Source organism: Anabrus simplex, chromosome 7, assembly GCF_040414725.1.
Source record: "Anabrus simplex isolate iqAnaSimp1 chromosome 7, ASM4041472v1, whole genome shotgun sequence".
NCBI classification, from domain to species: domain Eukaryota; kingdom Metazoa; phylum Arthropoda; class Insecta; order Orthoptera; family Tettigoniidae; genus Anabrus; species Anabrus simplex.
In genome coordinates, this window is record NC_090271.1 from 57,301,948 (window position 1) to 57,315,398 (window position 13,451).

Consider the following 13,451-nt stretch of genomic DNA (forward strand, 5'->3'; position numbering starts at 1 on the left):
TTAGAGCAAGTGATTTGTTCAACATTACATTCAAAATACAGAATATTGATGTTAGCAGGTAACATGTATTAGATAAAACTTTTAATAGTTATTTTAATAAGCGAAAACTTAACAACACACAACCTTGTTAGCATGACATTGTTATACTTGTACTAATAACTGGATTAACAAGAGAAAGTGAAAAATAAATTGATCCTGTCATTGTCATTTGAGAACAGTCTACTCCCATGGAAACAAATAATCAAGCACTAACTATACAAGTTAAAATATATTAATGAGTTAACATTTAAAAAATAAACAATATTACATACACAGAAACTAGAAGCTGGTTACCCTACACCAACACAAAAACGAGCAAAAAAAAGAAAAGAAAGAGAGAGAGAGAATTAACTGGAGAAAACCAAATAGTAGCTTGTTCTCAAGTGTAAATTATTACTCACTACAATCTCAAAGCAATAAGTCAATAACAAGGAACTTACTGCTGAAAATCCAAGAACTCTAGGAACTAAATATAGAACAAATTATTTTCCAGGTTTGACTTTTGGAAAGAGCAGACCCCCTTGAGAATATCGGGCACAGTTTCTGGAGAAACAGAGGAAGCTACTAACCCAATTCAACCACACTTACATGGCAGGAAAATAATTTATTCTGTATTCATCAAGATGTTAACCATGAAAGCCTAAGCAATTGTAGTAACTAACTAATTCATATATTCAAGTGATTAGTTATTTACTACCTGGGAAGTTATACCCAGCAGACAATTCAGTGATGATATTGTGGTAAGAAGGACTCACTTGTTCATTATTAATAGGGGTGAAAGTCCACATATAATTCAGTTGATTTTATCTCCGTACCTCATTGTACATTGCTGTCAAAATTATTATTCTCAACATTGTGAAGCAAAATTTTGATCATCAGACAATACTGTAAAAATTGTATATGTAAATTTTGTTTTGATATACTGTATATATGCCTTTACTGCCGAGATGTAGTGTATACAGTGCACTGTCTTCTAGTATGGGCTAGAATATATTTGTTACTTTCATTGACCTGTCTCAGTCTCATCCTTAGCTTGACAATATGAAAGTGACCGAGGTATGAGTGATGCTAGTAATACCATTCCTTATGCAGCCAGTCCCTGTTATCAATGGTGTGAAAATGTCGCTCATAGGATCAGTTAGTGCGTGCATTTCAGTGGGATTGGCAGACTGATATGTAATAGCAACTTCTGGCTCGGTGAGGAAAGCAACGGGAAACTACTTCACCCCTCATTTCCCTAGCATGCCTCTTCAGTGACGCCTAGGCTATCTATGTCAGCTTTTGGAAGAGCTGTTCCCAAGGATCAAACCAGCCTTCAGGCTGAATACCCAATATACACTAGTGTCCAAAAGTTAAGCATAAGTTACGAGTAAGCAGGGCATCAGGAAACAGACCGCAAATTGCATGACATATGCCCCTAACAACCTTACGTGTTTGCTCTGTATAGGAAAGGAGTGTTCCTGCTTTGACTAGCGGCGTAACTGCAAGGTAAACACAGCCAGTACCTGAGCCCCATATTCCCTCAGTCATGTTTGTCCTGGTATAGTGTGCGGAGAGTAGCTTCGTGGTGAACACGACAACATAATGGCACAACGACGCCATTTGGATCCCGTTTTGCAGGGCCTGGAAGCAGGCCAGACACAGTCGTATCCTTGAATGCGCCACAGGCTTTGGAGACGATTTCGAGACACAGGAAATGTTAACCGTAGGCCAGTACCAGGTCGACCAAGGGTAACCACCCCACAGCAGGACCGAATCTGGTCTTAACCGCACAACGAAATTGGAATGCACCTGCAAGACAATTGTCGACGAAGCTTGCAGCCGTCTCAGGGGTTGCTGTTTCCCAGCAAAATGTGTACCGGAGGCTCAGAACAGCAGGGCTGTTTGCCTGACGTCCAGCGGCGTGCGTCCCGCTCACTCCAGCGGGAGTGGAGCCGTCAACATCGAAACTGGGCCATGAATGAATGGAGGCATGTGCTCTTCACAGATGAATCCCGCTTCAGTTTGCAGAACAATTCCTGTTGCACATTAATCTGACAGAACCGGATAGCTGATACAACCACAAGAACATCGTGGAATGGGACCAGTAAAGTGGTGGTAGCGTCATGGTGTGGAGCAGCATCATGCTGAATGGCCGTACGGACCTGCAGATCTTCATGGGTGGTCCAAGGAACACTGTTAATGCTCGGAGATACAGGGATGAGGTACTGAGACCACAGTGACTCTTCAGAGGTGCGGTTGGTCCAGACTTCCTCTTAATGGACGATAATGCGCGACCACACTGCGCTGCTCTGGAGAACGAATTTCTGGCCGGGGAAGACAATCATCGCATGGACTGCCCAGCAAGATCTGTGGACATGAATCCTATAGAACATGCCTGGGATGCACTGGGGAGGCGAATTGTATCCCGTCAGCCTCCACAAAGGACCCTCTAAGACCTTCACATTGCCCTTTTGGAGGAACGGGATCGACTGCCACAAGAGCCCTTGAACCATCTGATAGAGAGTATGTCATGTCGCTGCGAAGCGTATGTGGTCATTAGGGATAACCATACACCCTATTAACAGCATATTTTGTTGTGGAAGAAATTGCCAAGTTTTGTTAGTTGTTGTCAAAGGTGTACCTTATCTATCAGAACCTTTCTGACACTGTTTTTTTGGACAAGTTGGGTGACATATTGTGTATGATTCAGCTTCCGTTCGTTCAGCAATCTGTCTGACATTTCTACCAGGCGGTATGGCATCTTTTAGTGATTATGTTTAACTTTCGGACATTAGTGTATATACACATACTGTATATCTTGCAATTATTGCAGCCTGTATGTATGTGTGTTTGTCACTCTCTGTTATACATTCTAACAACTTGCTTCAGCTTATCCCAGTTATATTTGAGGTTGCTGGAGCCAACCAGGTTTATTATGGTTTTGGCCAAGGGATTAAGGCTAGATGTTCATTCTGAGACTGGGGAGGTGAATTGCATCCCGTCAGCCTCCACCTTTCTGACACTGTTTTTTGAGAAGAAAATCTCAACCCAGGACTGACCAGTATTTGAACCTCAGCTTTCTAAATGGGAACCCAGCAGCTAAGCCACTGAGTTAATAGTGCCCCCCTCTGTTATACACTGTATTAATAAATAAATGCATAAATAAGCAAATAAATTCCTAGACAAGAGGAAGCAACAAAATGGACAATATAAAGCTCAATGGGAATGATAATTTTTTTTTATCTTGTTGGACGATCCAACAGAATGGAATAATCTACAGTGGTAAATCAATACAGATATGGATCCAATAACTGACAGTTCTGAATTAACCATGTTACTTTTCTTTCATATACAGGCTGTTTCAAAATTGTAGGTACAATCTGCAGGGATGTGTACAGGCAGTGAAACAAGGAAAACAGTCTGACATATGCCCGGAAACCAACCATTTCCAAGATAATCATATTATAACATTGTTCCTACTTGATGTTTTAAGTACCAGGCTCCACAATGGATGTCAACATCTTGTATGTGTAGCAACATCTGAAGCAGATATCATACTACCCCAAACATTGGTACGACCATACATGAAATGGATGTCTGCCATCTCTTCGTCAGAAAATGTGCAAGGTGCTTGATAGTGCTTAAAATGCTGCTCCAAAAAACAAGATGCTATTCACTCCTCAGCCATCCCCATTCATCCAAGCAGGATGAACAGGGAAAGAGGTCACCCATAGATACATGCACCTGTACATTCTCCCTGTCCACCTGGCTACAGCATACCCTAGTGATTTATTGTTTTCTAGAATTAAGAATAGTATGTTTAACAGCTATTGCAGATATCATCGCTGCTGTGCCAAAACCGTGAATGTGGCAATGTTCTTCCTTTCCCTTAATACCAGTCACGCCTCCCAGCCACACACTGATATGCAGTCCATCAGTAGAATTTTCGCTGAGTTCATTTTTCTACGTGCGTGTGTAAAGGAAAATGAACCTTACTGTACCGCACTGTAGGAATATACATTTGCATGTCATACAGCATTTATCCACTCTCAAGAGTATGATGTATAGGCAAATTAACTCAACGAAAATTATTCTGATGGACTGCATATCAATATGCGACTAGGAGGTGTGACCAGTCTTAAGGGTAATAATGGATAGAAAGAGCATTGTCACATTCGCAGTTTTGGCACAGCAGCAATGATATCTCAACTTAATGTTGTGTAAAGCTTCAAACAAGTACCTTACATTTTACATATTACTTCTGCAGACCTAAATATGATTTAGATTTTATCCAACATATACAGTTACTACAGTTACAGATAACCATCTGTTAAACACAGTAGAGGAAATAAAGATAAACTGATTGAAGGAGGCAGAAGGACGTTAAATCATTGTGAAAGCAAACAGAAAATGTGAATGTACCATTAAGAAAATTTAAGAGCTGAATTGGCAATTTCCGAATCCCATATCTCTGAAACTTTACATACACAATATTCAATATGGACTTAAAAATTAAACTCTTAAATTTAAACATCTGCACTTAACAAACCACTTATATACACAGTATTTTCATTAGATTGTTCATGAATTATTATTTTGTCTATCTTGTTTTTTATACAAGCTGAAGTTCTTTTCTGGTTATGGATAATACTATTATTTCATGAAATGTTCTATGCTAGAGTGGAGAGAAGTGAGAACTTCATTAACATATGTTCCAATTTCAAGATTTTAAGGATTCAAGCAAAAATAAACATAAATGTCTATAGATTTCTAAATATTTTGAGTGTGATTTGATAGAATATGATAATGTTCTCTCAAGAAAGAAACATGCCATTCTATTCTAATTAAGCTTTCTGTAACCATATGCATTCTTTTTCAGGTGGTTTATGAATTTATTTCTTAAAAATTAGTTTCAGAAGACTGAAGAACAGTTCAATGCAACTCTAGCTGCGGAAACGCAGCTCAGAGTATCACAAATGTTCTGAACAATAACCCAGACAGCTCCCGAATGTTATTGCTACATATTAATCATATTGAGGAATGTGACCTAAGTTAACATACTTGAAAGTACCCACCACTGAGTTACATTTGCATAGCAATACAGTAATTACTTTCCTACATTTTAAAGCAATTTAAGGAGATATGCATAGAAATCATCCTATTTTATTCCATTGAAAGATTAATATTGAATACAAGAGCATTTGCTTTTATATATATCTGACCCAGCCTAGGAAAAGGGATGCCAATTCGGAATTCTTACAGTAGAATGAAAAAATGTGATCCAAGTGATACCAATTTCTGGATCATTGCTCTATCAGTCAGACCAAACTTTAAACTATGCAAGGACAACATAATGTCTGTGGAAATAGTAGGCAATACATTGAAAATATCATGGTTCAGAAAAGGACCGCTAATTTGCAATGGAGATTTAACATTGCCGAATTGGCATGTAAGTTTTTGGAATTATGTGCGACTGCTTCCAGATAACATAATTTTCTCATTCCAGAGGCTCTCATCATGAAAAACTGAATCAATGCCACCACAAGTGTGCTTCATTACTATTGGCAGAAATATGGCTAAGCAGAAACTCACATCTTCATGCTGACATAGTATCAGTTCAATGTGGTAAAGTGGTGAAGGTAGTGTAAATTCTTCTTCTTCTTCTTCTTATTCTTCTTCTTCTTCTTCTTATTCTTCTTCTTCTTCTTCTTCTTCTTCTTATTATTATTATTATTATTATTATTATTATTATTGATTGTATGTCCCACTAACTACCTTTTATGGTTTTCAGAGAATTATTATTTCATGACGGTATTAAAAATGTGTTTTATATAAAATTTGTAGCACCAGTTAAATTTATTGAAAACTCCAACAAAAATCTCCTAAAATTTTGTAAGATATTTAATGATTAATACAGCTTAACTTTAAAGCCATTTTCTCTGAAACTACCAGTTTTGTAATATTAACTTTAAATAGATAAAAAAATGTCAATTTTCTTACATCAAACAAATACTTTCTTTAATGTTCAACTTTACTTCCAAATCAGAATCAAACAAGGACAGAAAATTGAGATTTCCGAATTATATATATGGTAGTATGCAGTACATAGTAAAACATAATCAAACTTCTCCTAATGGACACACTTACGAATATCAGATACTTCCAGATAACAGACATTTTAAAATTATTTTGTAGAAATACATGGGAAATATGGAAAAATTGCTTCTCAATAGCAGACAATCTCAATAGCGTATGTGGACATAAAAAAAGAACTACTGGATAAAAGTTTATATATGTCTGACACAAAATGACGAAATTGCAAGAAAGAATAAAGAAGAGTGCTATCACGCTCCTGGCAATTTTAGCGAGTCGAAAGTAACACAACTGCGTTCCTTGGCACTCTAAGGGTTGAGAAAGTGAAATAGAATGTAATCAATCTGAGACTTGCACTGCCCTATATGCTGTATGTTGCAATGTACAATAGCAAGCATTGTTTTAGATGGAGATTTCAATTGAGGAGTGTGTAAAGTAGCACATACGGTAGTTTGTTTATGGGTAATTGCATGGACAGGCATTATTTCATCCATAGCAGAGATACAGAGGGACTTAAAATTATTTAGGAAGTAGAAATGCATCTAGAAATAAACTTCTAAGTACTTCCACAACATATACAGGAAAATTAACATCATGGGTTTTTTTTAAAATCTATCCGAAGTTTCACTGTTGTCCACTCCTGGATTCTTACATGAAGATGTGTATCCTCAGTGCTGGACATTTCTCTTTTGCCTTAACCTCAAACTGCCCATTAAAAAAATAAGCTAGTTTCATCCACAACATTTGTTAAAAAATTTTCTTTGATAAACATTTCAAAATACTCTAAGTCTGAGGATTCTGAAGTCAAATTAGTATTCAACATACCTGGCTCTGGGTCCTGGCACAAACTCAGCATCAGACCCTGTGCAAGGTACATCGACTTCACAATCACTTCTCTCTCTACCCCATTACACTTCGTCACCACTACCACTTTCAAAAATGTCCCCATCTTGATAAACTTAACCATAATAGTTATTTGATTTTATTCAGTACTGACTTGTCTAAAGCTATTTAAAAAACTATTTAAAATAGTTTGTGTTGGGTCCAGCTTGTCAATACACTTTTATAATTGAAAATTATTTATTCATACATGTTTTAGGAATTCAGGAATATCTATAATTCTGGCTCAGAAGACAACGACTCTATTGTAGATAACATTCCTGGCTTCAAACCAATGACACATCTGAAAAACAGTTAGGCACTAGAACCAGAATTTTTCTTGCGAGATACAATATTTATTGCAAAATCTATAACTAATAATTTTACACAGCTAATCCTTTGATTCCTTTTTTAAATAACACCACAAATTATGATCTGTAAGTAAATATAAACATCAGTAAATAAATAAAACTTAAAAACCTAGAAAAGAAATCATGGAAATAGTCCTAAAATAATTGGGATTCTGAACATTGGTGGTAGCCAAAAGTCTGGATTTCCAGCTAATAATAATAATTTCATGTGGCTATTGCTAGCCTGGTTTGGCAGTATTCGCTGTGTATGGGAAACTGTGTGTTACTGCATTGGAGGATAGTACCATGTACCATAGTACAATGAATTGCAAGGATGGTGGTGACAGCACAAACACCCAACAATTCCAGAGCCTTTAAGATTAAAATCCCCAACCCAGCCAGGAATCAAAACCAGGGCTTTCTGAACAAAAAGCCACTGTGCTGACCATTCAGGAGTCAGACTTCAAGGTGTTCATATACTGACATTGTACAACATAGAGTGCTGAATCAACATTTCCCCTTTCTTCAAAAACTGGCTGCTAGCACTACAATTTTTGGATCTGAAGTCCAATACTCTACCAGTCACTGATCCCCATAGGGTTACATCACAATATACATCTCATAAATACTAAATTAAAACTTGAGGGTTAATGTTACAGAGTTCTCATTATGCTACACTTTAAGAAATAGTTTTATTGCACACAACACTTCTCTGTCAAGTGAAAAATGTTCGGCAAAGAGATTTCTTCTTATAACATAAATCTTGAAAAATATTCCTATACGTCTCATAGCTAGAAAATATATTACGTTTCCATCAGTATTCTTAAAACATTTTACTTATACAATACAAAATAATACTACAGCATTAGCACAGCACACACACACAAAATAAACGTGATTGGAAATGTTAAAATGAGATCACAGAATAACTGACCTCTGCACAGGCAGAATAATTTCAACCAGGTAGTTTAGCAGGACAAATGAATTAAGTGCTGACACGTGCAACACACAATCACAGGGACATCTTTCAATTGATCTACCAACAGGTCAGTTGGGCTAGTGTGATACTGAAAGGAGTATATGATAGTTATTCATGGCAACGTTGACAGATTTAAACGGTATCGCTTGCTTCAGATACATACAGATCAATAAGATGGATTGATCTAAAGTAACAGGTTCTTCAGAAAAGTAGATTTTTAATCAAAACTTCCGATGTATTGGCAATCTCTCTGCTTTACCTGTGCTGCGGGATGGTCTACTTTTACTAAAGGTGAATGTTACAAGTTCATATTAAAGCAAACGAGTCTTTTTACAACTCTCTAGAAGGGGATTTAAAGCACTGTGCACACGGGGAGGGGTGAAATGAAAATCCACAGCCTGTTTCCAGTCATTCGACCGGGTAAGGAATGAAATGAATGAAGCCACCATCTAGCAGCGAGGATAGGAATTGTGCCGGCTGCCGAAGCCTGTCGCACTCCTCTGGGGCAATGATTAATGAATGACAGATGAAATGAAATGAGAGTGTTGCTCGAATGAAAGATGACAGGGAAAACTGGAGTATCCGGAGAAAAACCTGTCCCGCCTCCACTTTGTCCAGCACAAATCTCACTTGGAGTGACCGGGATTTGAATGACGGAACCCAGCGGTGAAAGGCCAGCGTGCTGCCGCCTGAGCCATGGAGGCTCTAGGGGAGGGGTATTTCCAGAAAATAAGACTTCGCTCACAGTTGACCATTAGTAAATGTTCCAGCAGCATGATGTCTGTAGCATAGTAGTAATGACACATTGTGGATATGCTGTTAGTGTATAAAGAAAGTAGAAGAAACAGATTTATTTTTCAGGGGCTACATGCATGACAAAATTTTTCCAACATTACCTTATGACAGGGATGACCTTGTGGAAGGATTAGGGCAGCAAGTGACAGTGTCACACACCCTTCATGCTGTCAAGGGTGCAAGAAAATGTTATGAAGCACATAGCGCTTTGTACACAACAAGAGGGTGGGTATTTTGAACACACATATTTTGTTGATATAATGGCACTGCACAGTAACAACATTGCATTGTTCATTTACATTTATCTTCACTGCATTAATCGAGGCTTTCCCCTTTACAGTAGTTTGTCCTGCTGCACAGAGAAGTAGAGACGTTTCCCACACATCAGGAGTTTGGACTGAAGATCTCCCTCTCCGAAGTACCTATTATTTGAGGCCACCCAACTTATCAAAAGCTGTATGTATCTGAAGCAAGCTATACAGCACTCAATAACTGAAACTATAGCAGGAATTAGCATAAAGGAGTATGGAAGTCCCCTTGAATTACTGCCAAGTCAACTCAACCATCCCAGCTCATACAAGATGACTGACTCTAAAGTCTCCAAGCTTGATCTACTCTAGTCATTCTGGGGCAAACTGATCTCCTTGTTCTGTTCAGTCTATTTCTCTTAGGCCTAAACATCCTCTCATTCCATATCTTAATAAATACATATGTTTGCAGTCAATAACTATATAGTATACATTTATACACGACATTAGGTAAGAAATATTTGAACATTTCATAAGTATAAAAACAGAGGAGGTAAATACACAACATAAATCTATAATAACTTATATTCATATAGAAAATCACATACTGGTTTCTGATTGTTTCCCTGGAGGCTTGACTAGAACATCTTCACATTGTGTACAATTATTACAAGTACACTATATAAAAAATTAACATTAAAAGCTATATTAAGATGGAATATTTGTAGGATAAGGACTGTTTACAGTGGACATTTAACATGTAACAGAATTAGAGCATTGTATAACTGTACATAGCAAGCATGAAGAAAATTTAAAATGACTACAAAGGTGTAAACAAGAATCATTTCATTTTCTCGGTCAGAAAAATACTATGTGAAAATAAATCAAGCCAGAACATGATCTCATTTTTTACATCTAATAAAAATATATATATGAACACAACAAGCCAGCTCCTCTTCCCTTAGAACGTGAAGAGAAAGGTTTCCATACATTGTATTCAACAGAATACATCTTCTTCAACAATATCAAATGAACAATATCTACTTTGCATGAATTACATACCATTTTATGATTAATTTGAGCTTACATCATTATATAGGTTGAAACCTGTGCTTTCCCACCAAGTCTTATCATTTGTTTGACACTAGGATACAAGCACTTGGGTAATTATCCAATGATATATGCTATGTATACCATATAAGTTAAAATAACAAAAGTCAACATCATCATGTTCAAAAATACTTCATACTAAATTTAAATATATTTACCCAAGTCCTCTGTATTTCTACAAAAAATTAATGAAGAAATAAAACATGATTATGATGAAGATGATGACGATGTACCAGGAATGTAAATTGTTATAAAAATAGTGATACAAAATTACTGTGTTTTGAAATACAGAGGACTCTTATCATAGCTATTTATATATCCAGTGCCGCATCAAATTACCATCAATATGTAGAGATTCTTTAAACTATGAGACAAACAGGGAACTGAGTGCCTGCGCTGCCTTGGCACCTACTGACTTGTCTTCATCCCTCAATAGCTGCATAAGGCGAGCACACACAGTGTCCAAAGGAATTTTGTTCCCAGCATTTTCAGGAAGACTGCCATACAGAAGTCCTGTACAGATGAAAGTTCCATGTCACACATACATGTATATAGTATCAAATTAGAGTATCCTGATTGATAATATAAAAGAAGGATTACTTTTCATATCAATAAACCTTTAATTATTTATAAATACATTTAAATTACTTTCAGGATCTTTACAAAAGAATGGCAGGGTTTTGTAAGCGAATAAAACAGACATTTCCTGGCATACATTGGTGCAAGTAGTAAGAGCAGCTGTCCAAGTTTGTGTTATGGGAAGTTAGTTTATACTCATTACAGACCAACAGTTCCCAAAATGGCGAGTCAGCAGAAGACATTCTATGTGCTCTACTTTGAGGAATCAAAATTAATTATTAAAGTGGTTGTTTACCCAAATGGACACTAATTGCTATGACTACATTTTCTAAATGGATGACGCTTCTCTCCATTTTCACAGGAATGTGCAAGTGATTCTTGATCCACAGCAATGGATCTATTATGCAGGCAAACTAATTTCAATGGCTTTTCATGTACTGAAATCCTACAGGAAGTGGCAATTTTGAGGAGTGTTAATGAAATGGTGCATTAATGGCTTCCCAACTTCTGAAGAGCAAAAGTCTTCAAAACAAATAATTAAATAAGTTAACACCAACACGTTTAATACACATGAACAAGTTTAATACAAAAATGAATAAATACTCACACAAGAAAGCTTAACAGAAGCTAATGCAGCAAATTACCTGGCAAGCACCCATGTACAGAAGTACACATGAATGTCCAAACATTTTGGTCAAACCCTTCCTCACTGGAGAACAGCGTTTGAATGGTGACAACCACCACTGCTGAAAAGTAGAACTGCTGCGGAATAAATAGAAGAAGGCATGGGCGCCCATATGACAGTTTGTAAGGAGGGGGGGACAAGACCTGGGGGTATGTTATTTTTAATATTTTGGAAGATGAATGGCGACTTGTATTCTGCGGTAGAATTACACGCACGGTATCCACTGCCTGTTGGTGGTATTCTACATAATACAGACTTTTAAATCATTTTCTTGAAAGAAAAATACCAGACTACATTAGATTTTTCCCTATCACTGACAGCTGGGGGTGGAGGGGACAGCCCCACCTTGCCCTTGGGCATGGGCGCCCTTGGAAGGAGGAATAGGGGAGGCAAGAAAATTGAGAAGAAAAAAAAAGCAATCTTACATTAAAGTTGAGTGCTTCTGTAGAACTGCATCAACTTGCTATTCTCTCTCATCCTTTCCCAGGTCCTCATCCATGCCATTTTATGATTAATTTGAGCTTACATTGTTACATAGGTAGAAACATGTGCCTGTGCAAGTACTATGAGGAAGAAATGTTCTTGAAACTTTGGATGAACATCTATAACAGGAAGAAATTAACAGAGGAAAAGTGAAAGAAGTTCTATATAATAAAAAGGATATGAAGGAGAAAGAAAGAAACATCCCAAATCTAGCAATAACATTAACTTCTTTTTTTCTCGTTAATATAAACTGCTCTTATTAATAGTAGTTGGAATTCTGTTGATTAGAGGGGTTGTACTATGAAGACAAACAAATTTGTCATGAAAACTACTACTACTACTACTACCACTCTTCTTCTTCTTCTTCTTCTTCTTCTTCTTCTTCTTCTTCTTCTTCTTCTTCTTCTTCTTCTTCTTCTTCTTCTTCTTCTTCTTCTTCTTCTTCTTCTTCTTCTTCTTCTTCTTCTTCTTCTTCTTCTTCTTCTTCTTCTTCTTCTTCTTCTTCTTCTTCTTCTTCTTCTTCTTCTTCTTCTTCTTCTTCTTCTTCTTCTTCTTCTTCTTCAAGGTTGGCCATCATCATGATACCTACATCTCTGTCCTGGGCTGTTCTAATTAGCCGTTATAGATTCAACCTGTCCACTGTAGTATATTAGAGAGCTTGGAATTCCTTCTCCTGCCTTTTCCTCTCCTTCCCTTCGATTATAACTTTCATCATAAGTTGAGGTATCTTTCATGCCTGGGGATATGACCAAAATATGCTGAATTTTTTAATACTATTAAGCAGTTCTCTTTTTTGATTCTTCTTTGGATAAGACTTTTTGGTTGGTCATTCACGCTGTCCAAGCTATTTTCAGCATAATCTATATATACAAAATAACATGTCCTGACTGACTGATTACTGACTGACTACTGGACATAAATAAATGAAATTTTGGGAATTCATTTATATTAGGGCGTAGGTGCTCACTAAGGGGATGATGATGATGATGATGATGATGATGATGATGATGATGATGATGATGATGCTTGTTGTTCAAAGCGGCCAACATCTAGCTCATCAGCTCCTAATGGTACGAAATGAGACGAAATAAAATGACTAATTAAAAGCCCAAAACCATCCACTGACCACAATTAAAAACGCGAGGACGAAGAATGAATGGATTGATGTATATGAATTTAAGACGATCAGTGGAACCGACCCACAGTGCCTCACATGCTCAGAAGCTGGC

The 13,451-nt window shown here is 37.1% G+C and overlaps 1 protein-coding gene across 1 annotated transcript in view; it reads right to left on the reverse strand.

The window, feature by feature from the left end:
- Positions 1-805: 805 nt before the first annotated feature.
- Positions 806-13,451, reverse strand: part of c11.1 (maestro heat like repeat family protein c11.1) — a 264,060-nt gene continuing 251,414 nt past the window's right edge. The window contains exon 29 of the mRNA XM_068228566.1: positions 806-10,988. Within this exon, the coding sequence (XP_068084667.1) occupies positions 10,840-10,988 (149 nt within the window). The 3' untranslated portion in view covers positions 806-10,839. The remainder of the gene's footprint in view (positions 10,989-13,451) is intronic.